Raw genomic sequence first — 22,170 nt, 5'->3', positions numbered from 1 at the left:
AAATAAATACAGATTTAAAAAAATTCCATCCTTTAAAAAAAAATTAAGTTTCATCAATCTATATATTTTTTGGAGCACTGAAAAAATGCTATCACCATCAACTGGGATAGAGAGATGACTAGCTTTCTCTTCCACTTTCAGGCTTCAAACACCAGTGTTCAACAGCTTTTTTGAACAAACTCAGTGATCAGGTATGTGCCCACACGGCCTGCCCTGTACTTACCTTCGTGTCACAGCCATATGTCTCCCGAATGTCTTCATCAGAATCCGTCTCTTCATCATCATAGTCCACCGTTTGCCGAGGGGAAGAAGATACACTGCTCACCACCCGGTTAAAAGCAGACTGCTGGAAACTAGGCAAGTGTCCCTAAACAACAAGCAATCCCAAGATGAGCAGAGAGACACACTACAAAAACATGCGTAATTCATGTATGCTTAAGACCACCAAAACCTAACAAACCTGCAAACCGGCTAACAGAATTCAACAGTTAGTACAGATCAAATTATTTGATTGTAACGCTAAGGTCTACCTGAATGATATTTCCAGGTAATACTTCACTGAAACGACGTTACGTATATACCCAAAGAAAATCCTATGGGCGTACGTGCAAAGAGGAAATTATGCATAATATAGTTGCTAGCAACTTACTGTTATTTTCCTAATCTACTGGTAAGATAGATTTGATTTACTACTTACACACTGACAAATATTATCCCCATGAAACAGGAAAAAAAAGAAAATTCTAAACTTGCCTGTAAGTCTGGATTGGCAGCGGCTTTCTGGAGCTCTGCGCTGATGATCTTTTCAGTTTTCTCCCGAGCTGCCTGCTCCACCATCCGCTGGCTCAACACAGAGAGCTTGGCCAGGGCAGAGGACAGCTCATCTGTGGCCAGGGCTTGCCGGGCCCTGTCCTGCCAACTCATTGCACGTTCTGTCAAACACTGAAGGGCCTCTCCTTCAGGCAGCCGTACAGGCAACTTCTGAAGGGATACCAGGAGGGACAGAATGGTCTCTAGCCTAGGTCTTCGAGACCGCATACAGAGAGGGCAAAGGAACTTTACTTCTTTAGCCTGCCAGCTAGACCCTTTCTTCTGGGAACTTGACTTAGGAAGAGGAACACAGCTGTTATGAAACCAGTCTTTGCAGAGCTCACACTGGAGCATAAACCCACTCGCTGTCTTGCGGCAAATGCAAAATTTTACTTCTTCTATGCGGTCTACCATTGACATCTTGGCGAGGTTGGCTGCTCTGAGGGAATGCATGGCTTCAATCTCTTTTTGCTCCCGTTCTTTGAAAACTGCCACCTGTGTACAAAAAACATTTAAGTGAAGGGAGTCACTGTAAAATACCCCAAAAGTACCAAATCTTCAAGGCTAAGGGGATCACCTCCATGTTGTAGCCTCACGGTGACAGAGCACTGTCTTTTTTTTTTGGCCACACCGCACAGCATGTGGGATCTTAGTTCCCTGACCAGGGATCGAACCCACCCCCCTGCACTGGATACACAGAGTCTTAACCACTGGACTGCCAGGGAAGTCCAAAGCATTGTCCTTTAAAAAAAAAATCAGTAATTTCTTAAAATTTGGGGCAGCATGACAGTTTCTGTGCAAACATTCCTCATCTGCAAAATTCACAAGTACTCACAATTCGCATCAGTAGAGTACTTTTTAATTCTTCTATAGGGTGCAGTAGAAAGATGGTATGCCTTGAAATCAAGCAGCCTTGGTATGAGGCCTGGCTCTTGCACTTAACAGACTCCTGATCCGGGTTACAAGTTTTCTGAATCTCAGTCTTCCGAAAAATGGGAACACTACTAACCTCTTTTTGCTGTTTTAAGGATTAAATAAGATAACATATGGAAGTGCCTAACTTGGTGCCTGGCACAAGATAAACATTCAATCAATACTGACTCCTCACCCCCTTGTAATTCATTCTCTGGGGGAAAGTTTGATACAAACCAATTTTAATTTCTTTCTAGGACTTTCCAACTTATGTAGAAGAAGAATAACAAAGCCCGATGACTAATTATAACAAGGTTTTATGTAACTCATTTCAAAGAAGTATATAAAAACAAAATTTAATTATTATGAATATTGTCAGGGCATTTTCTTTTTAAACTCCGGTAGCTTTGAAGCAGTTCTGAAATAACTTCCAGTGCTATTTTTCTGGCAAGACTAACTTATTGGGCAGGCTCTCTAACAAGAAATTATTTCCACCAGCCTCAAAACAGGATCATTTAGGCAGAAAGAGCCATATGAACTCACTTAGTATATGCGATTCACTACTACTACATATTGCCCAAACTCATTTTATTTTCTACTTCCTCAGTCTCCTTGTAATTGTAACATATTCCTCCTACTCTCCAATAAAACCCATAATTTTAATTAGCTACAAACATCTTATTGCACACTCACTATACTACTGAATGCTGCTAAAAGAGGTAGACACTGCAAATTGCAGCTGCTGTCAGTCAGCTGGTAGAAGTCCTTTGAAAAGCACAACAGCACTAAGCACCAAATGCTCTGAAATTCTAGCCCAGTAAGTCCCATTCCTAAGAGTCAAGTGCAGGAAAATGATGTGAAGAAAGGACAAGGCTATACAAAGCAGTTCACTTTGCTATTATCCATAACAGCGAACTCCTAGTAACAACAAAAATGGTCAATATCAGAAAAGTGTTCAGCAAGTTATGGATAATTTGATGGAATATTAGATGACTACTAAAATAACAATAAAGAAGAGAGACGGAAAAGACAATGTTAGGGAGAGAGAAGAGTAAACTTTTTATATTCTTTGATTCCAAATATTAAACAAGATGTGACATATGTATAACCATAAGGCCAAAGATGAAGCACACGGAACAACAATGGTTAAGAACATGAACACAGCGACTCTGCGGACACCGTCACAGAAGTCTGCATTCACCAAGCAAAGTCAAGATGCACTACATAATTTCTTACCACTGTGGCTGTATCTCTGGTTTCCTCCAATCCCTCCTCCAGATCACTCAGAGGTTCAAGGTCCAGATCCTTTTCTTTTTCTTTTTCTATTAGTTCTTTTACTTTTTTCCTTCTATTTTTTCCACTCCCATAAATACCAATGTCAGTTCGGGGACTAAGCACCTACAAAAATAAAACCAAATATGGAGCTCTGGTTTAAAAAAAAAAAATCTCAAAACTGAAAATAAAATGAACCATTTACTGACCACTCACACGTCTTAGACACGTTCTTATGAACTTCACATGCATTATCTAATTCAAAACTGCCAACAAGCCTCTGATGTAGGTGGTATTACTGTACATGGCACTGTACAAACGAGGGAAACCAGAAAGGCAACAACTTGCCCACAGACACAGGGTTAGCACTAGGAAGCCACTCCTCAAACATGAAAATATCTTACTCCAAAGTCTATGCTCTTAACTACTATGTTCAACTGTTCAATAGGAAAAGGGTAATGAGTATTGAAATTTGTGCTTCTCACTATTCACAATAGCCAAGACATGGAAGCAACCTAAGTGTCCATCAACAGCAATGGGTGAAGAAGATGTGGTACGTATATACAATGGAATATTACTCAGCCATAAAAAAGAATGAAATAATGCCATTTGCTACAACACAGATGGACCTAGAGATTATCATACTAAGTGAAGAAAAACAGAGAAAGACAAATATTATGATATCACTTCTTTGTGGAATCTAAAAAAAATGATACAAATGAACTTATTTATAAGACAGACACAGAGTCACAAACATAGAAAACAAACCTATGGTTACCAAAGGGAAAAGATGGGGGGAGGGATAAATTAGGAGCTTGGGATTAACAGATACATACTACCTATATATAAAATAGATAAACAAGGTCCTACTGTATAGCACAGGGAACTATATTCAGCATCTTGTAATAACCTATAATGGAAAAGAATCTGAAAAAGAATATATACTTGTGGGACTTCCCTGGTGGCGCACTGGTTAAGAATCTGCCTGCCAATGCAGGGGACACAGGTTTGATTCCTGGTCCGGGAAGATCCCACATGCTGCAGAGCAACTAAGCTCATGCACCACAACTACTGAGCCTGCGCTCTAGAGCCCACAAGCCACCACTACTGAGCCTGTGAGCCACAACTACTGAAGCCTGCGTGCCTAGAGCCTGTGCTCCGCAACAAGAGAAGCCACCACAATGAGAAGCCAGTGCACCACAGTGAAGAGTAGCCCCCGCTCGCCACAACTAGAGAAAAGCCCACGCACAGCAACGAAGACCCAATGCAGCCATCAATCAATCAATCAATCAATAAATTTAGAATATATATGTATAACTGAATCACTTTGCTATACGCCAGAAACTAACACAACACTGTTAATCAACTATACTTCAATTAAAAAAGATTTTTTTTAAATTTGTGCCTCTGAGAAATAAGATCTTTCAGTGACAGAGTCCATTATAACAGCAGAGATAAGATCAGGCTGACTTCTTTTTCTAGACATAGTATTAGATGAACTGGAAACAAGTCTGCCCAAGGCTCCAGATTACTGGTCAACATCTGATATTACCCAAAACGGAATCACCTGTGTAACCATGACCGGATAAACTGAAAACAACCCTCACCTCAGGTATAACATCAGCAGCTTCTGACGAGGGTGCTGAAGTGCACACACATAAAGTAAACCGCCCCTCACCTGGAGCAACGTGTGGCTGGAATTCTTCTTAAGAAAGGTCCTCCCAGTCCGTTCTCTCCAGGCCCGTGCTGCCGCCACTTGTGACTCCACCTGGGGCAACGCATCAAGACGCACAGGGAGAGGGCGGCCTTTGGCAGATAAGCTTTCCAGCTGCTCCAAGTAAGCATAATTGCTGCCACTCTGGAGAACAAAGGGCATCCTTACACAATTTGCAATCTCTTAGAAAGTCTGGCAATATATTGTTGGTAGACCTCACAAAGACTTTAGCGTTAATTTTTTCATTAAATATTATTCTTTGAACCTAACTGTATCAATATCTCTTGAATTAACAGAGCCTTCCAACGTCCTTTAAAAAAAGTTTGTGTAAATTCACACTGTCAAAGATTTTTGTTTTATTAATAACAAGGGACCCAGTGAGATGTAAAAACTAGTTCAAAGGACAACCTAAAAACAAACGTATATAAATGCAATTAGGAATGAGGAAAGGAATTTGCTAGTAGATGGAAACAGGTATTTAATATCATACCCATCAATGGAATCATCTTTTCTACAGTGTGGAAAATCATTTGTTCCTTACAAATTTAATTACTTTTCTACAGACTAATTCATTCACATTACTATCATTTTTAAACAACTGAGAGAGTTGTAAAATAGCTTGGTCAAAGAAAGTCTAAGGCATACACTCCTAGAATCAAATCATCCTGGATGGTTCACTAAACGACATCCACCGTTCTACAGAAAGGACATAAGTAATCTCTTCTGCCTGTTTCAAAGTCTTTCATAATTTTTCCAACTACTACAGAGCAGTATTTTAGTTCTGGTAACCACCTCCATTTTATGTCCTACAAACACAAACAAGAATGGATATTTTCCTTCTAAGTCACAATGTTTCAATATTTCCACATAATGAAGTAAGTATTGTTTTTCGAATTTATATGGCTTTAAATTTACTAAATAACTGAATCATTACAGGAAGTGAGAGTTAACGAGTAATCCATTCCAGGGACTCGGCAAGAATATCAGAAGTAGTAGGTTGGCAGCCTGTAGACAATAATTCAGCGCGACACCTCAGAGTGCATCAATCCCCCAGCAGACAGAACACATAACCTTTCCTATAAGAAACTGTGTATATCCCCATAACATTCATCACTACTCAGAAGCTATGAAGGAAAGGCATAGTGTTTCGTGCTAAACTGACATTCCAATAGTTACTTCCCACGTATTACCTGACATATTTGCCTATATATCCATTTTAGAAGTTACAATGAAACAGAAAGACAAGAAACTTCAGTCCAATTTTTAAAAAGAATGAGAAGGTTCTAGCCATAAGAAATATTATAATGGTATCATTAAATCACTATGGTACTAGGATAAGAATAGACAAAGAAGAGAATAATTGAAAGAGAAAAGAAAGCTCAGATACAGACAGGCTCAAGAAATATATTTACTGCTACTCCCTTTCGTGCCCAACTACAGCCATCTGACTATAGAATACCTTCTGGCTAAGCCCAGACATAGACAGCCTCTCCCAGGCGACGTACCCTAAAGGGCAGCAGAAGCTGTCCACTCTCTTAGAGCTGACAAGCCAGTCCTCCCACTGAAGGGAAGCGTTTGGTGAGGAACAGTCCTCTATAATCACACAGGAAAACCATGACAGCTACCTCTACCTGCAGGCTCGGTCCTTCAATCAGAAGCAGCCAACTAAGGATTCTCAGTCATCTGCGAACAACCAACTGCCTGAAATAGGTCGAAGATGAAACAAACAGAGGAGCTGTCCTGATGAAAATAGATAATTTTAGAAAATAGAACAGAAAGAGTAGCAGTTAAGCAGGTCTCAGAAAAAGTCGACTGAAAAGAAAGTAACAGAGAAGTCATTAGAACTTGACACTTGGAATACTCTTTCTAAGGGCACCAGCTTAGGGGGAGAGGTGGCTTCCTTTTTCTTTCAGTGTAGTTCTACGATAAACAGTATTTACATACTCAATACGGTAAATGCTGCTTAACGGTTTTGTAATTCAGAAGAAAAATTATGTATTCAAGCACACTTTCATCTCTATCTAACGCTTAGCTCATTGTCTTGAACTACAGATGTATGATATATGTCTCGCCAACTAGAATACGCAATGTTGAGGTCCAGGGTTCTATCTTTACACCCTTCCCTTACGTTTCTGCTCCCAAACAACCAGAATAGTACCAAGAGTATTGTGGGGTTCAGTAAATGTTGATTTCAGTTTCTTTTTCTGCCACTTATTTTAAAAGTAGTTGGGGGACAGCAGGGCGGAGTGGGGGGAATAAATTAGGAGTTTGGAATTAACATATACACACTACTATATATAAAATAAGTAAACAACAAGGACCTACTCTATAGCACAGGCAACTATACTCAATATCTTGTACTAACCTATAACGGAAAAGAATCTGAGAAAGAATACAAATATATGTATAACTGAATCACTTTGCTGTACACTTGAAACTAGCACAACGCTGTAAATTAACTATACTACAATTAAAGAAAAAAGTAATTGGTGTACGTGGCAAAAAAGTCAAAGAACACAGCAGGAAATACACTCCTACTGCTAAGCATTAACTAAATGGCTAATTCTGTCATCTTTCATAGCAGGGAGTCAACAGAAACAAGTAAAGTTTAAACAGGTAATATATATTTTGAAATAAAAATCACATGGAAAAACAAGTGAATTTTAAGTACATAATTATTTTAGTCCAGTTATTCTATTCTAAAGAATTAAAGGCTTAAAGGATTCATCTATGAGACAGCATTACCTGAATGGTAGGACAATTCAAAAGGCTCTTTACCTGAATAGCTTCCACTTTAGTTGTCCATTCTCGAGCCTTTTGTAAGGCTTCTTTCAGGGACAACACATTGGGTAGAAAGGCTGGAATATTCTTAGCTTCATTCACGATGCTTTCTAAACTTGCCACACTGTGCCGTGGTCTTAAAAAACACAAAAATAGGGTGGATGCATGAGGAAAAGTCAAAATACTACTACCAACACTTAAATAACATTTTAGAATGTGTAATGAACTTTCATACACATGACTTCACTTAATTCTTACCATAATCCTATAAGGGAGGCAAAACAGGTATTACCTCTATTTCTATTTTACAGACAAGAAAAGTTTAAGTCAAAGTAGATCAATTATTTTCCCCAAAGTCATTTAAAGTAGTAAACGGCACACATGAAACACTGACTCAGAATGAATCTCAGATCCCATGCTCTTTTTTTCACTGCACTAAATTACTTCTACTTTAGTTCTTCACAATATCTGAAATTGTCAGAGATGCATATTAAACAGCTATGTAGAAAGCAGTAGTCTAGAAATCCATTAACGTTGACCAAGTATATTTAATTCAACTACTTTCATTAACACCTTGTTACACAAAGATGAATAAAACATAGACCTTATCCTCAACTCATCAAAACACAAGGTAAGAATGATACTTGTACTGGGAACTAAGAACAAATTACTATAGGTTCACTACCACCGGAAGCAGTAATTAATTCTGCCTGGGGGAGTTGAGAAGGGTTTTGAATTAGGCCTTAAAGAAGAAGTACAATTTGGTCAAGTGAAGGGTTAAAGGAAAAACAACAGGAATATAATGAACAAAGACATAGAGAAAAATTTAAAAATAAGTTAAAAATAAGTTTAAGATGGGGAATGGTGAGAATGGGAGGTGGGGCAGGAGTAAAAGCAAGAAGCAGGGGAACTTGGCAGGAAAGAAAGACGCAGATTGAGAGGTCTTGAGAGACATGAATTTTCCTATGTGAGCAACAGGAAGCTACTGAGCGTGGAAACAGTTTGACCATCCATGAATCCTGCTATGTGCTGGGCATTGTGCTAGGTCCTAGAGATGATGAATGCACAAGACTGACAGAGTCCTTGCCTCAGAAACTCTTTCATCTGGGGGGAGGTGATTATTAATAAAAAGTTACAATACGCTGTAAGTGCAATCCTAAAGGAAAGTAAAGATGCTATCAGAATATACAGTACGGGAACTTAACTGACTTGGCAGTGAAGGAAGAATTCCCAGAAGTGACCTCTAAGCTCGCTTACCCTTTCTGAATAGGAACTAGTCAGGAAACCTGGGACCAGACACTGGGTAGGGGTGGTGGAGGTGCGCCACAGGGGGTGGGCAGAGGGCAAGAGTGTTCCACAGGGGAATAAAATAAACATGTGCAAAGGTTCAGAGACAAGACAGAACACGGCAGGTCTGAAGAACCAGGGGGAGGAATCACTATGTTTAGAACACAGAATGCAAGAGGGAGGATGGCAAGGGGTGAGGGTAGATATTTAAGCAAAGGGCTAGATTACAGATGGCCTTATAAGTCAGGTTAAGGAAATGTGAACTTCATCCCAAGGGGAATGGGAAACAGTGAAGGGCTTTAAGCAAGGGAGTCAAACAGTCACAGCTGTATTTTAGGACAATACTAGTTTCAGTGCGGACAATGGCTTACTGAGGGGTGAGGTCATAGACAGAACCTGGTGCTGTGATCCAAGTCATCCGTAACAACAGTCCAGAGAAAAAGAATGAAAGTGAAAAACACTGAGGAAATATCATCAGCATGACTTGGTAGCTAACTGAGTCTGACGGCAAAGAAACAGAAGGGTGGGGTCAAAGTTAATTTCCAAAGTTCTGGCTTGTTCAAATGAGTGAAAGAGGGTATAATTCAAAGAAAACAGGAACAAAGGGAAAGAGCATGGGAAGGAGTTAACAAGGGTAATTTTGAATATGGGGAATTTGAGGTACCGATGGGACATCCTATGGAATTATCTAACAGGCAGACGGTATCTATAAAAAAAAAAATCTATGTTACAGATGAGAATTTGACATTAATCAGTATAAAGGTGGTAAATGGAGACAAGAAATTAAGATGAAATTTCCAAGGAGGTGTAAAGAGTGAGAAGTGGTCTAGGCCAGAATCTTGAGGAAAGCCATTCTGAAAGAGGCACAGAGAGATGGTCAAAGACAAAGGAGGAAGATAGCCAGAAAGGAATGGTGACAGTGAACCAATGCTAAGAGATGAAGAATACGAAGTATGCGTTTCAGAAAGACAACTCAACAGGAGCTAGAAAAGGGAGGATTCACCTTCCCACTATCCCCACCAACCCCATCAGTCCTCTCTTTACCAACTTTATTCCCTTCACGACACTATCTGAAATTCACACACTCATTCACTTATTCACCTGACTCTCCCCACTATGTCGGCTCTATTTTAGAGCAGGGACCTTGTGTCTTTTCCCTATGGCCTCCACTTAGAAACAGCACCTGGCGTGTAGTAGGTACTCCATAAATACTCACTGAATTGCAAAGATCGAGGGAAAATGTAACAGTTATGTAACTAGGTCAGTGACAGTGGAGTTGAAGAAGAGAGATTCAAAAGGCATTCTGGAGGCAAAAATCACTAAAACTGGTTAAATGTAGGAAAATGGGAAAAAGAAAATTTTCAAGTATTACTAGCAATAAAATTTCACTCAGCAGACTACTGTCAGTTGTATCAGGTGTACCAAATCATGGTCTGCACTCCAAAGTTATTTAACTTTTCCCATTTAATATGCTCCCACCTCCTAGAACCACCATGAATCTGAAGACATAGAGTGATCTGAATGCTTCAGATAGGAAAAGCTATAAGCTTCATTATATATTCTCAGTGGCATCTGGCATCCAGCACGTGTGGAGCCTTCTGGCTGAACAGAACCGTGTTGATCAAATCATCTGAGGGAAAGCCTATCAAATGCATGCAAACTACGTGACTCATGAAGCAGTTAAGTACATGGAGACGCTGGAGTGAAGCGGAAAAGGCTTACGCTTGTGCTGTTATTTGACAGCTACGTGATCTCTGTAAGCGTCCCGGCTTCCTCATCCTCACAAAGGAAATTACACACACACTAATCTTAAGTGCTGAAAAAACACTTTCATAAAGAGCATTACCGTCAAACTGATGGGCGCTGTACTTCAATCCCACCAGTCCAACGGGTGCCGATGCTAACCCCTCACGCTCTCCTGCCTGATTGCCGTATCTCCCTCTACTTTCCTGCATGAATCCCCCACTCATGTGAAGACCACTTCACTTTTGTCACCTAAGCACATCCTACACATTCCTTAAGCTTAGCTTAGGATATTTCTCTTGCCTCCCCTTCCACTTCAATCCCACTCATTCTTCCAGGCTCTATGTAAGTTCTTACCTTTCTCTCAAGCGTCTCTTCTGACCACCTAGGCTAGTAATGGCCGCTCCTCCTCTGAGTCCCTCTAGGATTTTTCTGGGCCTCTCAGTTCACAACATACTGCAACACAGCTTTATATTTCTTAGCTCCTAACTAGAGCATCAGTAATGGAAGGGCTCTTATTAAAACAAGTACTCTGCACACAGTGTGCACACAATACTTGAAACTGTCTGTATACAGCCCAATCTGGTAACTTAGTCACCAGTCAGGGAAGGCACAAAACATTTAATTAAGACCCTCATGTTCCTCCTCCCTTTCCACTCTCTAATCTAGTTATCAAAGACGTGACAGTCCCCAACGTATGTGTTCACCTTGCCTGCAGGCAGACCTTGGCCTTTTCCTCCCATCGCTCAGAGACCGTGAGGAGCTCCTGAAGCTCAGCCATCGCTTTCTCCACCGCATGGTGGGGCGCCAACCCCACCCCAGAGTCTATCAATTTCTTCATGACATCCAAAGTGACCTGTTGTGGATCTGACAGGGTCAGTCGTACTTCGTCCAACCATCGAGCCTGCTGTAGCTCTTGCTTTAGTCGGGCTAATTCAGGTAGCTCCACGTAGAGACCAGAGCCCATATCTATCAACATCTGCAGTTTGGAAGAATCTGGGGTTTCATCCATCATGGCCTCCTGAGCACGTTCATGAAACTCTTCCACATCATCCAGTAGATTCTGAAAAGATCAAAAGAAAAAAAATAAAAAACAAACTTAAAAGACACAAAATGAGTATGGAATACATACAGTTCAGGCAAACTACCAAATTCTAGACTATCTAATAATCTCAGCATCACAGCACCAAACAGATATGATAAAGGCAAAAGTATGTTTCTCTGTAATTACATACTCCTACTTTTCAATATGATTAATTCACTCAAAAATATTTAATGACTGCTGACTTAGTTACAGGCACTATTCTAGGCACACAGCATTAAACAAAAATACAAAGCCTTTGTCTTCAAGGAACACATATTTTAATGTAAGTGGCCAGACAGTGAAGACATGAATAAAATGTTTCGGTTAGTTTTAAGTGCTATGAAAATCAAATGGGGCAATACAATACGATATAATACAAAAGTGATCAGAGGGAATGGGGGGGAGGGGCATATTACTTTGCAATGATGGTCACAAAAGACAGATGAGCCAAAACTAAAATGAGGAGGTAGAGGAGGAAACCGCATGGAGACCTGGAAGAGAGCAGTTCAGGCAGGGCAAATAATCACTGCAAAAGCTTTTAAAGAGGAATGAGCTTGTGTCTTGCTCCTAAGTGGCTGATGGGGAGCAAAGTGGAAGCAGGAGAAAGTAGTTAAGGAATAAGCAGAGGTCAGATTACATAGTGCCTTGTAGATTAATTGCAATGAGTTTGCATTTCATTTGAATGGCTTTGGGGAACCACTGGGAGGATTTTAACCACATGGTAGTGGTATGATTTTATTCCTATTTTATTACATAATCACTCTGGCTACTGAATAAAAAATAAACTTTCGGGGACAAGAACAGAGACCAGTTAAGAAGTTGTTGCAGTAACCTAAGTGGCAGATTCCAGTGGTTCAGAGCCTAACTGAAGCAGTGGAGGTGATGACTAGTTCACTCTGGGAGACGTTTTGGAAATAATACAATAGGAACACCTGTTTAGAGATGGAATGTGGTGCATAAGGGAAACAAAGGAATCAAGAATTTTGATTCATTAGAAGGCTTTTAAGATGTCTTTTAGTCGGCCAAAGGCAAATGCAGAGTATGCAACTGGATGTACGAGTCTGCAGAAAAGAAGAAAGGCAGAGCTGGGAATCAGCTGGACATAGGTGAGAGTTAACGTCACCAAAGAAGATATTAAAGAAAGGGCCAAGACTCCCAATATACTACCAACTTAGAAGCCAAGCCAAGGAGAAATCAAAAAGCTTCCCTAAAGAGAAGGAACTGGGAATTGTGGATCTAAGAAAACCAGAGAGTATGGTGTCAGATGTTTAGAAAAGAAAGTCTCTCAGGAAGGAAAGCATGGTCAACCAGCAATACGCTCTTATGACATGGGCTTAAGACAACACAACTGATACTGGATTTCATGGTTGATAATCTTGGTAAAAAACATTTTAGATACACAGCCATCGCCAAATCACAAAAACACACCACAAACTATCAGAAGATTACTAACTATGCAGATTCATGTATTTGATACTTTTGAGATTTTACATATTCATTAAACCATGAGGGCCCTGGTAATCTCAGAGTTCTGCATTTTTAAAAGTTCATGAACTAGTAATCACTGATACATTCAGATTCCTTTAACTAATTTTTTACATTTCAATTACATCTAAATTAAACGGAGGGTCTGGCTTAAAATTAATATAGAAAAAAATATTCTAAACTAGGCTTAGTTCCAGAATTCTAAAGGGGGAATCAAAGACTAAGAATGAAGCCAAGAGTTCTTATTGCCTACTAAAAATCCTTAAATAGCAGCACTTATTTGAGAAAAGAAACAAACAGAACAAACAAACGAATCTCGACACACTATTCTCTTTACCCAAAACAGGAGCCCATACTACAAAGGATATTACCCAGAAAAGAATGTGATACTCCACCTTTACTTGTCGAGCTTGGCTGATGACACATGGAAGACTAAAAAGCTGTTGGACAAAGGCCTTCAACTCTTCCACTGTCAGTTTGGTCCGAGTCCTCCCACTATCTGGGCTCTGCCTGATGTGAAATAATATTGAGACGTAAGTAAGAAAAATTCACAGTCATTCCCATATCAAAGGGGTTTCTAGTCTCTTTAGAATTCTAACCCAAGAAATCCCAGAATACTAGTGTTTGAGGGATTTCACTGCAATGGTGATCACTTCCAAATTAAGTGTTTAGCTCTTCGGGTAATGACTCAAAGATTCAACTCTCCAAGTTACAGTTCCTCCAATCTCACAAGTGTTAAACATTTCAAACATTTAATAAATTCCTCACAGTAAAATGTTAAGTTCACTGATAAAACTAAATCTTCTACCTCAAGAAACTTAAGATATAGAACAAAGACCTTTAAAACCTGGCTTAGGAGACTATAAACCCTCAGAAACTGATTCAAAACTATGTCAGTATGTGCATTTTTCTAAGAAAAGGGTCTTTAAGCTTTCGCCAGATCCTCCAAGGGGGTCAGTGACCCAATGACAGGTGAAGAGTCACTGATCGATGTTGCTAAGAAACGTTCTCTGATAAAACAGAATATAAAAAAACATATAAAGTAATTAGAGACCCAATGTGAACTGCTATAGAAAAAGGCATTCAGATACAAGAAACGTGTTGGAATTACTAAGAAACAATACCACAGGGAATTAAACACACGTGAATTACATGAAATTAAGGGCACATACTTCCAGCTCTGTAACAACAGCCTCCCTGGCACCCAGGTTACTCTTTGCTGCCACCTGCCTTCAGCCTGGAGTATCGTTTATTTACAAATGCTTAGTGCACACCTACGCAGTGCCAGGCATTCTTCAAAGCACAGCAATAAGAAAAAGGATGAAAATCCCCAACATTCTATACTAGCATACCTTCTAGTGGGGCTGGGAAAGGAAGAAGGAGATAAGATAATAGATAAGTAAATTCGTCTATCAGGAGGTGACAGGGACAGAAGAAAAACAAAGCAGGAAAGAAGAATAAAAGGCTGCAATTTTACAGGGGTTATCAGAGAAGGCCTCTCCAAGAATGCAACGTCTGTAAAAGACATGAAAGAAGTGAGGGAATAAGCCACCTGGGTATCAGGGGAAGAGAACTCCAAGCAGAGCCAAGAGCAAGCATGAAGGCCCTAAGCAGGAAGACACTGGTGTGTATGAAGAACAGAGGGAGAGGGTTTAGGGTGGAGCAAGAAAGAAGGGAGACCAGGAGACATGGTTAGGGCATTACTGGGGGAGGGAAAACACGGCCTCAAAAGACAGGGCAGGGCCTCACAGGCCAGTTAAGACTTTGCCTTTATTCTGGTCAAAACAAAACAAAACAGAAAACCACTGGAGAACTCAGCTCTTCTTAGTCTTACCTGTGCTTCTGCTTTTTGCTCAGAAGCAGCTGAGCCACAGAAGCACAGGTCTCAGCTTCTTTTACAGCATCCCTGAGTTTTCGAAAGAGATCATTTTCTGGATATTTCCTATCCTCAGCATCTTCCAGCATTACTCGTAATTCAATCAAATCTGTAAAAATAAATTAAAAGCCATATACTATGACCACAGAAAATAAAAAACCATTCACCAACCAATTAGCAGAAACACACCACAGCTGTGAAAATCTCACCAATACATAATACTTTTGCTTATGACCAGGTGCTCATTTCTAATCCTTATAGACAATTTCTCTTTCTCAATAAGCCTTTAATGTTAGTCCACTGGTAACAATGGGGTTCCCAAAAATATATGATACATCTACTGCAAGTTAGCTATTTGTCCCATTTTACATCAACTTTTTCACTTAAAAGAAGATTCTCAAACAGGAAATTAATTCTGTAGTGAACCAACCCATTAGTCTCAAATCTCATATGAAGCCTAGGATTTTTCCTTCCTGGAGGAAAACAAAACAACGCCTCTTGCAAAGTGACAACCATTTCAGTGTGTGCTTAGAAAGGAAGAAACGTAACCTTTCTTGTGGTTGAAGTTGGCAGCTAATGCTTCTGTAACACGACTGACCCAAGTGTCATACGACTGTGCCCTGACTTTCACACCATACAGCAGAGAAGGGAGGTCCTCTAATGGGTAGCGATATCTAAAAAAAAAAAAACACCACACAAGAAAATAAAAACTTCCAAAAACCAACAACTTGAAAATAAATTAAAATTGACATACAATCAGCTTAAGGAAAGTAAAATGGCCAGGGGAACGGGGTTTGGGTATATACATAAAGAGAAAATCTAAGAAGCCCACAGAGTTTTAATTCAGGGAGAGACAAGGAACATGTGAAATCAACTTGATAAAACAACTAACTTTAGGTGCCAAGTTTAGGGCCAACTTTAATGGGCTGGTCCTCAAGCAAGGAGGCAAACAGACAAGAGGTTTTACCAGTCCAAACACAGGGAAGGGCTTTACAAAGGACAGTACTGACATTAATTTTAAAAGACGGTAACAGAAGTTTTACAAGAAACTTCTGGATACCTAAGACATTTTTTCTGCATGGGGCAGGGGCACAGATCAGTTGGATGGTAGAGACACACAAGCCGCTCAGGATTACAGGAACACGTGAGAGCAGAGAGAAAACAGGTGGTTCTGCATGCTGAACACTGTCGCTCATCATCAGGAACAAGTTCAAACACTTCTTCTTCCGACATCAGGACGCCCTGAAATACAATTGATGTCACTACATCAAGTCTTTCCAGTCTTTCGAGCATCAGAGAACTTCAGTTATTAAATTTTTTTCTACTCTGACAATATAAACATGGGAGGTACAATGGCACATCATCAAAATACTTTCTAAAAACACCACCAATTTTTTTTTTTATGAGCAAGACTAAACCTTGGTGTCTAAGAATGCACATGTGACTGAGGAAACATTTTTAAATGCAAGAAATGATTACTACAAATGTTAAAAGTCATTTTTTGAGGGAAGGAAAGGAATCTATAATTGGGAGGTACTTTGAAGATGGCTGACAGATTTTTTTTGCACAGTAAGCCAATATTTTTGTATTTACTAGTATTATTTTCTAATATATTCTGCCCTAAAGGCCTTTTTGTATATACAATTTTTAAAGGTTACACTCTATTTATAGTTATTACAAAATATTGGCTAGCTGATAAAAGTTCTATTTCCTGACCATACTGTGATGACAACAAAGTTTACTACATAATAATTCACGAAGTTCTTGTTTGTCTTATGTGGTTTTGTTTCCTATATAAAATAAGAAAAAGATCAATCGAAAATAAAAATTACTGTCCCCAGGGACAATATACCCTTGAACCAGAAATGTTATAATCTATAATCTAAAAATAACACTGATCAAACATATGCAAGGATAAAGAAATGTAAAATTAAACTATGCAAATCTAATCTACTTCAAGAAGGCATCGAAAAGAAAGCTAATCTTTTTTAACAAATTTTATTCTTTTTTTGGCCGCCCTACTGCAGCTTGCAGGATCTTAGTTCCCCGACCAGGGATTGAACCCTGGGCCCTCAGCAGTGAGAGTGCAAAGTCCTACCACTGGACCACCAGGGAATTCCCAAGAAAGTTAATCTTTTATATACAGAATGGATAAACAACAAGATCCTACTGTATAGAACAAAGAACTACATTCAATATCCTGTGATAAACCATAATGTAAAAAAGTATATATGTAAAACTGAATCACTCTGCCATATAGCAGAAATTAACAACACTGTAAATCAACTATATGTCAATAAAAAAATATCAAAGTTGAAAAAAAAAGCTTATCAAATTCAGCATGCCACTTTAAGAAAGTAAAGGCACTTGAAGTGCATTTTACAAAGACTTCCATTTAACAGACAAGGGGGTTCCGTTTACAGCTTCTACTTACTTGAGCAAGTACTTACACACCAGTAAATAAAGAAGTAAATCTGGCGGAAGGTAAATGCTGTGTATTATATCCCTTCCAACTTAGAGCTTAACAAATACCAGCATATTAACAGATCAGAGACGTTTTACAGTAAAGAATTCCAGTCATTGTGCTTCCCTGGTGGCGCAATGGTTGAGAGTCCGCCTGCCGATGCAGGGGACACGGGTTTGTGCTCCGGTCCGGGAAGATCCCACATGCCGCGGAGCGGCTGGGCCCGTGAGCCATGGCCGCTAAGCCTGCACGTCCAGAGCCTGTGCTCCGCAACGGGAGAGGCCACAACGGTGAGAGGCCCGCGTAACGCAAAAAAAAAAAAAAAGAATTCCATTCATTTTATCTTGGTTCTTTGAAAAATTCAATAAAATTGATAAGCCTCTAGCCAGGCTAACTTATAAAAATGACATCACAGATGCCATGGACATTAAAAGGATAATAAAGGAATACTAAGAACAACTCTATGCCCACCAATTCCTTGAAAGACACAAGCTGTCAAAACCTACACAAGAAGAAATAGACAACCTGAATAGGTCTGTATCTAGAAAGAAATTCAAACAATAATTAATAACCTCCAAAAACAGAAAGCACTGGACCCAGACAGGTTCACTGGTGAATTCTACCAAAGATTTATGGAAGAAATTATACCAATTCTCTATAATCTCTTTCAGAGGATGGAAGAAGAGGGAATATTTCTTAACTCATTCTCTGAGGCCAAGCATTACCTTAATACCAAAACCAGACAAAAACATCACAAGTAAAGAAAAATACAGGCCAATATCTCTCGTGAACACAGATGCAAAAATGCTCAATAAAATGTATGCGAATTGAATCCAACACTGTACACCACAATCAAGTGGGATTCATCCCAGGTATGCAACACTGGTTCAACGTTCAAAAATCAATTAAAGTAATCCTATTGACAGGCTTCAGAACAAAAATCACTTGATCACATCAATAAATGCAGAAAAAACATTTAACAAAACCCAACTCCTATAGCTGGTAAAAACTCTCAATAAACTAGAAATAGAGTGGAACTTCTTCAACCTGATAAAGAGTATCTATTAAAAAAAACCTATAGGGCTTCCCTGGTGGCACAGTGGTTGAGAATCTGCCTGCCAGTGCAGGGGACATAGGTTCGAGCCCTGGCCCAGGAGGATCCCACATGCCGCGGAGCAACTAGGCCTGTGCGCCACAACTACAGAGCCTGAGCTCTAGAGCCCGCGAAACACAACTACCGAGCCCGCGTGCCACAACTATTGAGCCTGCGCTCTAGAGCCCGCAAGCCACAACTACTGAGCCTGTGTGACACAACTACTGAAGCTTGCACGCCTGGAGCCTGTGCCCCACAACAAGAGAGGCCATGACAGTGAGAAGCCCTCGCACTGCAACGAAGAGTGGCCCCCGCTCACCGCAACTAGAGAAAGCCTGCGCACAGCACCGAAGACCCAACACAGACAAAAATAAATAAATAATTTATTTAAAACAAATAAATAAATGAACATAATCAAAACAAAGCTTTAAGAATACAGGTATAAAGTGAGAATAGTAACTATCAGGCATATATTAACATATCCCCAAAATGTAAAAAAAAATGTTTCAAGAAGATCCATTTGCATCTTACTCTTTCTTGTTTCTTTCACAGGTAATTCAAGTAAATAGAAAAAGAAAGCTAACCATTTAGCAAATATTCTTATTTCTAAGTCAACTTAAATTCTTAAAAATAACCAGCATTTAAATATTTTGTAATAATAGTATTTATGTCATTTCTAAAATGTATAGTTTTATATTTTCTTTTATAGATTTTTTTCCCCCATTTATGCCAATGAGCAGAGTAGTTAAATTGGATCAGCTTTACTTTTCAGATCCAAATTGCTAGTCCACTGTATTCTTCCTTAGCTTAAAACTATTTTCACTGTCTTAAGACTCTTCAGGTCTAGGGCTTCCCTGGTGGTGCAGTGGTTAAGAATCTGCCTGCCAATGCAGGGGACACGGGTTCGAGCCCTGGTCCAGGAAGATCCCACATGCCGCGGAGTGGCTAGGCCGCTGAGCCTGCGCGTCCGGAGCCTGTGCTCCGCAACGGGAGAGGCCACAACAGTGAGAGGCCCACGTACCGAAGGAAAAAAAAAAAAAAAAAAAAAAAGCTGAGAGAAAAAAAATTTTGAATTTTCTTGCTTAAAGAAGTAATACTATATGTAGGAGATTTTAAAAAATACATACATACCTAAGAAATTCTACCTGATAGGACTGCATTTTTAAAACTCTGGAGATGAAGACATCACGATTCCTAAAACTTTTTCAACTTAAAGAAACCAAAACGGCAAGTACAGAAGTGGGAAATCTTCTCCAAACCAGTAATTTTTGCGTTCAACTTCTAAAGGGATCAAAGATGAAAATGGATTCTTTCCACTGGTTTAAATTTTGGTATATCCCATGAGCAGTATCAACTACAGGAAACGTACTCAGCAAACTCACCATCTGCATAACAGACTCCCTTAACCGTGTCTCCTCTTCAGTCAGGAGAGTCAACTCCTTGCACACCATGGCGGCAAGCCCCACGTCCAAGCATTCCGGATCTGCTGCCATCTTGAAAATTAGTTCCTCGTGCGAGAAGACACAATGGCGCCTCAGCCGACGGTAATGACTGACACACTGACGGCCAATGGGCAACTGAAAACAAGATTCTCAAATTAAATTACTGGCTTATAACACATTCCAGAACAGAACCACTACTTGCCCCCCAGATCCTCTCTTTTATTATAAAGAACAGAGAATAACAACGTCCATTTGAACATAAGAGGTAACTGTAAGTATTAAACCCTTACCACCCAGCAAGAATTTCAAAGGCCTTCCCACAGGAAATTCCCATAATGTGAGATGTTGAGCTTCTGGCCTAAGCTGATTTTCTACTCATTATGTACCTCAAGAAGTATGAGTTCCTTGATATATAAATGAGGCAGCAAACTCTTTTAGACCAGTCTAGTATGAGACCACTCTTATAGGAAAAAGAAAAAAATTTTTCAGGCTATCAAGGGATAACTGGACATATTCAGCATTGATGTTTCCACAGAACAAACAACAGATGCTACTATCAATACAAGGTAGGGAGGGAGGGAGGGGAAGAAAGCACTACTTAAGCAGTTCACATGGACTAACTTTATTTTTTATAAGGACCAAAGCAAAAGACAATTTAGATTTTAGCATCTAGAGATTATTTTTAAAACTACCAGTCTGGCGTAAAGAGAATTCAAAGTGAAACCATGAGATTATATACTTTAATTTTCCTAAGTGAAATAAATCACTAAATGATCACTTTTCATAAATCAACAGCTATACTTTTTAAGATAACTTCTGAAAATCTATCAAGCTTTAAAACAAATTGATACTAGCTATGCTACACAAGCTCTCTCTCTCCAGCTTCTTTCCTTCCCTCAAGTGGAAAAAGCCGGGTGTCTGAAGTTTTGGTTTGTATTTGAAAACCATAATATAAAACAGAAAAAATTAGAAAGTGGACCTTTAAGAACACCTTTTAGAGCTCGCCTCCATTCTGAGAAAGGCAGAAGGGAATCACAGGAATCAGAGTTCCAGAGTATGAGACTATCTCTGAATCAAGCATTATTTCCGGACTCTTCCAAAGAAACAATCTTTCCCAAGAAAATATATATACGGAGCTTATGATTGGCGACTATCTTGTCTAATAACAATATACAATTCTTTCATTTCTTAATTCTCAGAAATTTACTCTTTAAACATTTCTCAAATACTTAAAACAAGAGCAAGAAGAAAAACAAAACTGTAGGATTTGCAGTTTTTAATTATTATTGATACAATATACAAGGAAGCCACATAAAATACAACTGATTGTCCACTGTGGCTTATAAAAATCAGTACCATCACTTCATTCCAGATACAAAGCTGCTTTTACTTTTCATTTATATCACCCTTCTCTCACAAATATCATCTCACTTGTTTGAGGTTAAGTGAACCTTAGCATCTTTACACAGTAGGTAAAAAAAAAATTAAGACCAGTGAAACTAAAAGTGCTGTCCCGGGACTTCCCTGGTGGTTAAGAATCCACCTGCCAAGGCAGGGGACACGGGTTCAAGCCCTCGTCCGGGAAGATCCCACATGCCGTGGAGCAACTAAGCCCATGCACCACAACTACTGAGCCTGTGCTCTAGAGCCCGCAAGCCACGACTACTGAGCCTGTGCACCTAGAGCCCATGCTCCGCAACAAGAAGCCTGCACACCACAACCAAGAGTAGCCCCCGCTCGCCACAACTAGAGAAAGCCTGCGTGCGGCAACGAAGACCCAACAGAGCCAAAAAAACCCACAAAAAACAAAAAAACAAGAAGTGCTGCCCGGGCTTCCCTGGTGGCACAGTGGTTGAGAGTCCGCCTGCTGATGCAGGGGACACGGGCTCGTGCCCCGGTCCGGGAAGATCCCACGTGCCGCGGAGTGGCTGGGCCCGTGAGCCATGGCCGCTGAGCCTGCGCGTCCGGAGCCTGTGCTCCGCAACGGGAGAGGCCACAACAGTGAGAGGCCCACGTACCGCAAAAAAAAAAAAAAAAAAAAAAAAGTGCTGCCCAAGGGACTTTCCTGGTGGTCAAGTGGTTAGGACTCCATGCTTCCACGGCAGGGGCTGCGGGTTCAATTCCTGGTTGGGGCACTAAGAGCCCACATGCCACGTGGCACAGCCAAAAAAAAAAAAAGTGCTGTCCAAGATCAAACATCAATAATA

The 22,170-nt window shown here is 40.0% G+C and overlaps 1 protein-coding gene across 4 annotated transcripts in view; it reads right to left on the bottom strand.

Moving 5' to 3' along the window:
* KDM5A (lysine demethylase 5A) overlaps positions 1-22,170 on the bottom strand; it is a 97,628-nt gene that overhangs the window by 40,577 nt on the left and 34,881 nt on the right. For all 4 annotated transcript variants that reach the window (XM_060024091.1, XM_060024089.1, XM_060024090.1 and 1 more), the window contains 11 exons: positions 19,904-20,098; positions 16,025-16,206; positions 15,514-15,638; positions 14,923-15,073; positions 13,484-13,598; positions 11,227-11,582; positions 7,487-7,625; positions 4,673-4,852; positions 2,959-3,120; positions 754-1,305; positions 224-367 (listed from right to left, as the gene is read on the bottom strand). In XM_060024091.1, coding sequence (XP_059880074.1) covers positions 224-367; positions 754-1,305; positions 2,959-3,120; positions 4,673-4,852; positions 7,487-7,625; positions 11,227-11,582; positions 13,484-13,598; positions 14,923-15,073; positions 15,514-15,638; positions 16,025-16,206; positions 19,904-20,098 — 2,301 coding nt within the window. The remainder of the gene's footprint in view (positions 1-223; positions 368-753; positions 1,306-2,958; positions 3,121-4,672; positions 4,853-7,486; positions 7,626-11,226; positions 11,583-13,483; positions 13,599-14,922; positions 15,074-15,513; positions 15,639-16,024; positions 16,207-19,903; positions 20,099-22,170) is intronic.

Source organism: Delphinus delphis, chromosome 11, assembly GCF_949987515.2.
Source record: "Delphinus delphis chromosome 11, mDelDel1.2, whole genome shotgun sequence".
NCBI classification, from domain to species: domain Eukaryota; kingdom Metazoa; phylum Chordata; class Mammalia; order Artiodactyla; family Delphinidae; genus Delphinus; species Delphinus delphis.
The sequence above is the reverse complement of the archived record's forward strand: the minus strand, read 5'-3'. Positions and strand labels throughout refer to the sequence as shown.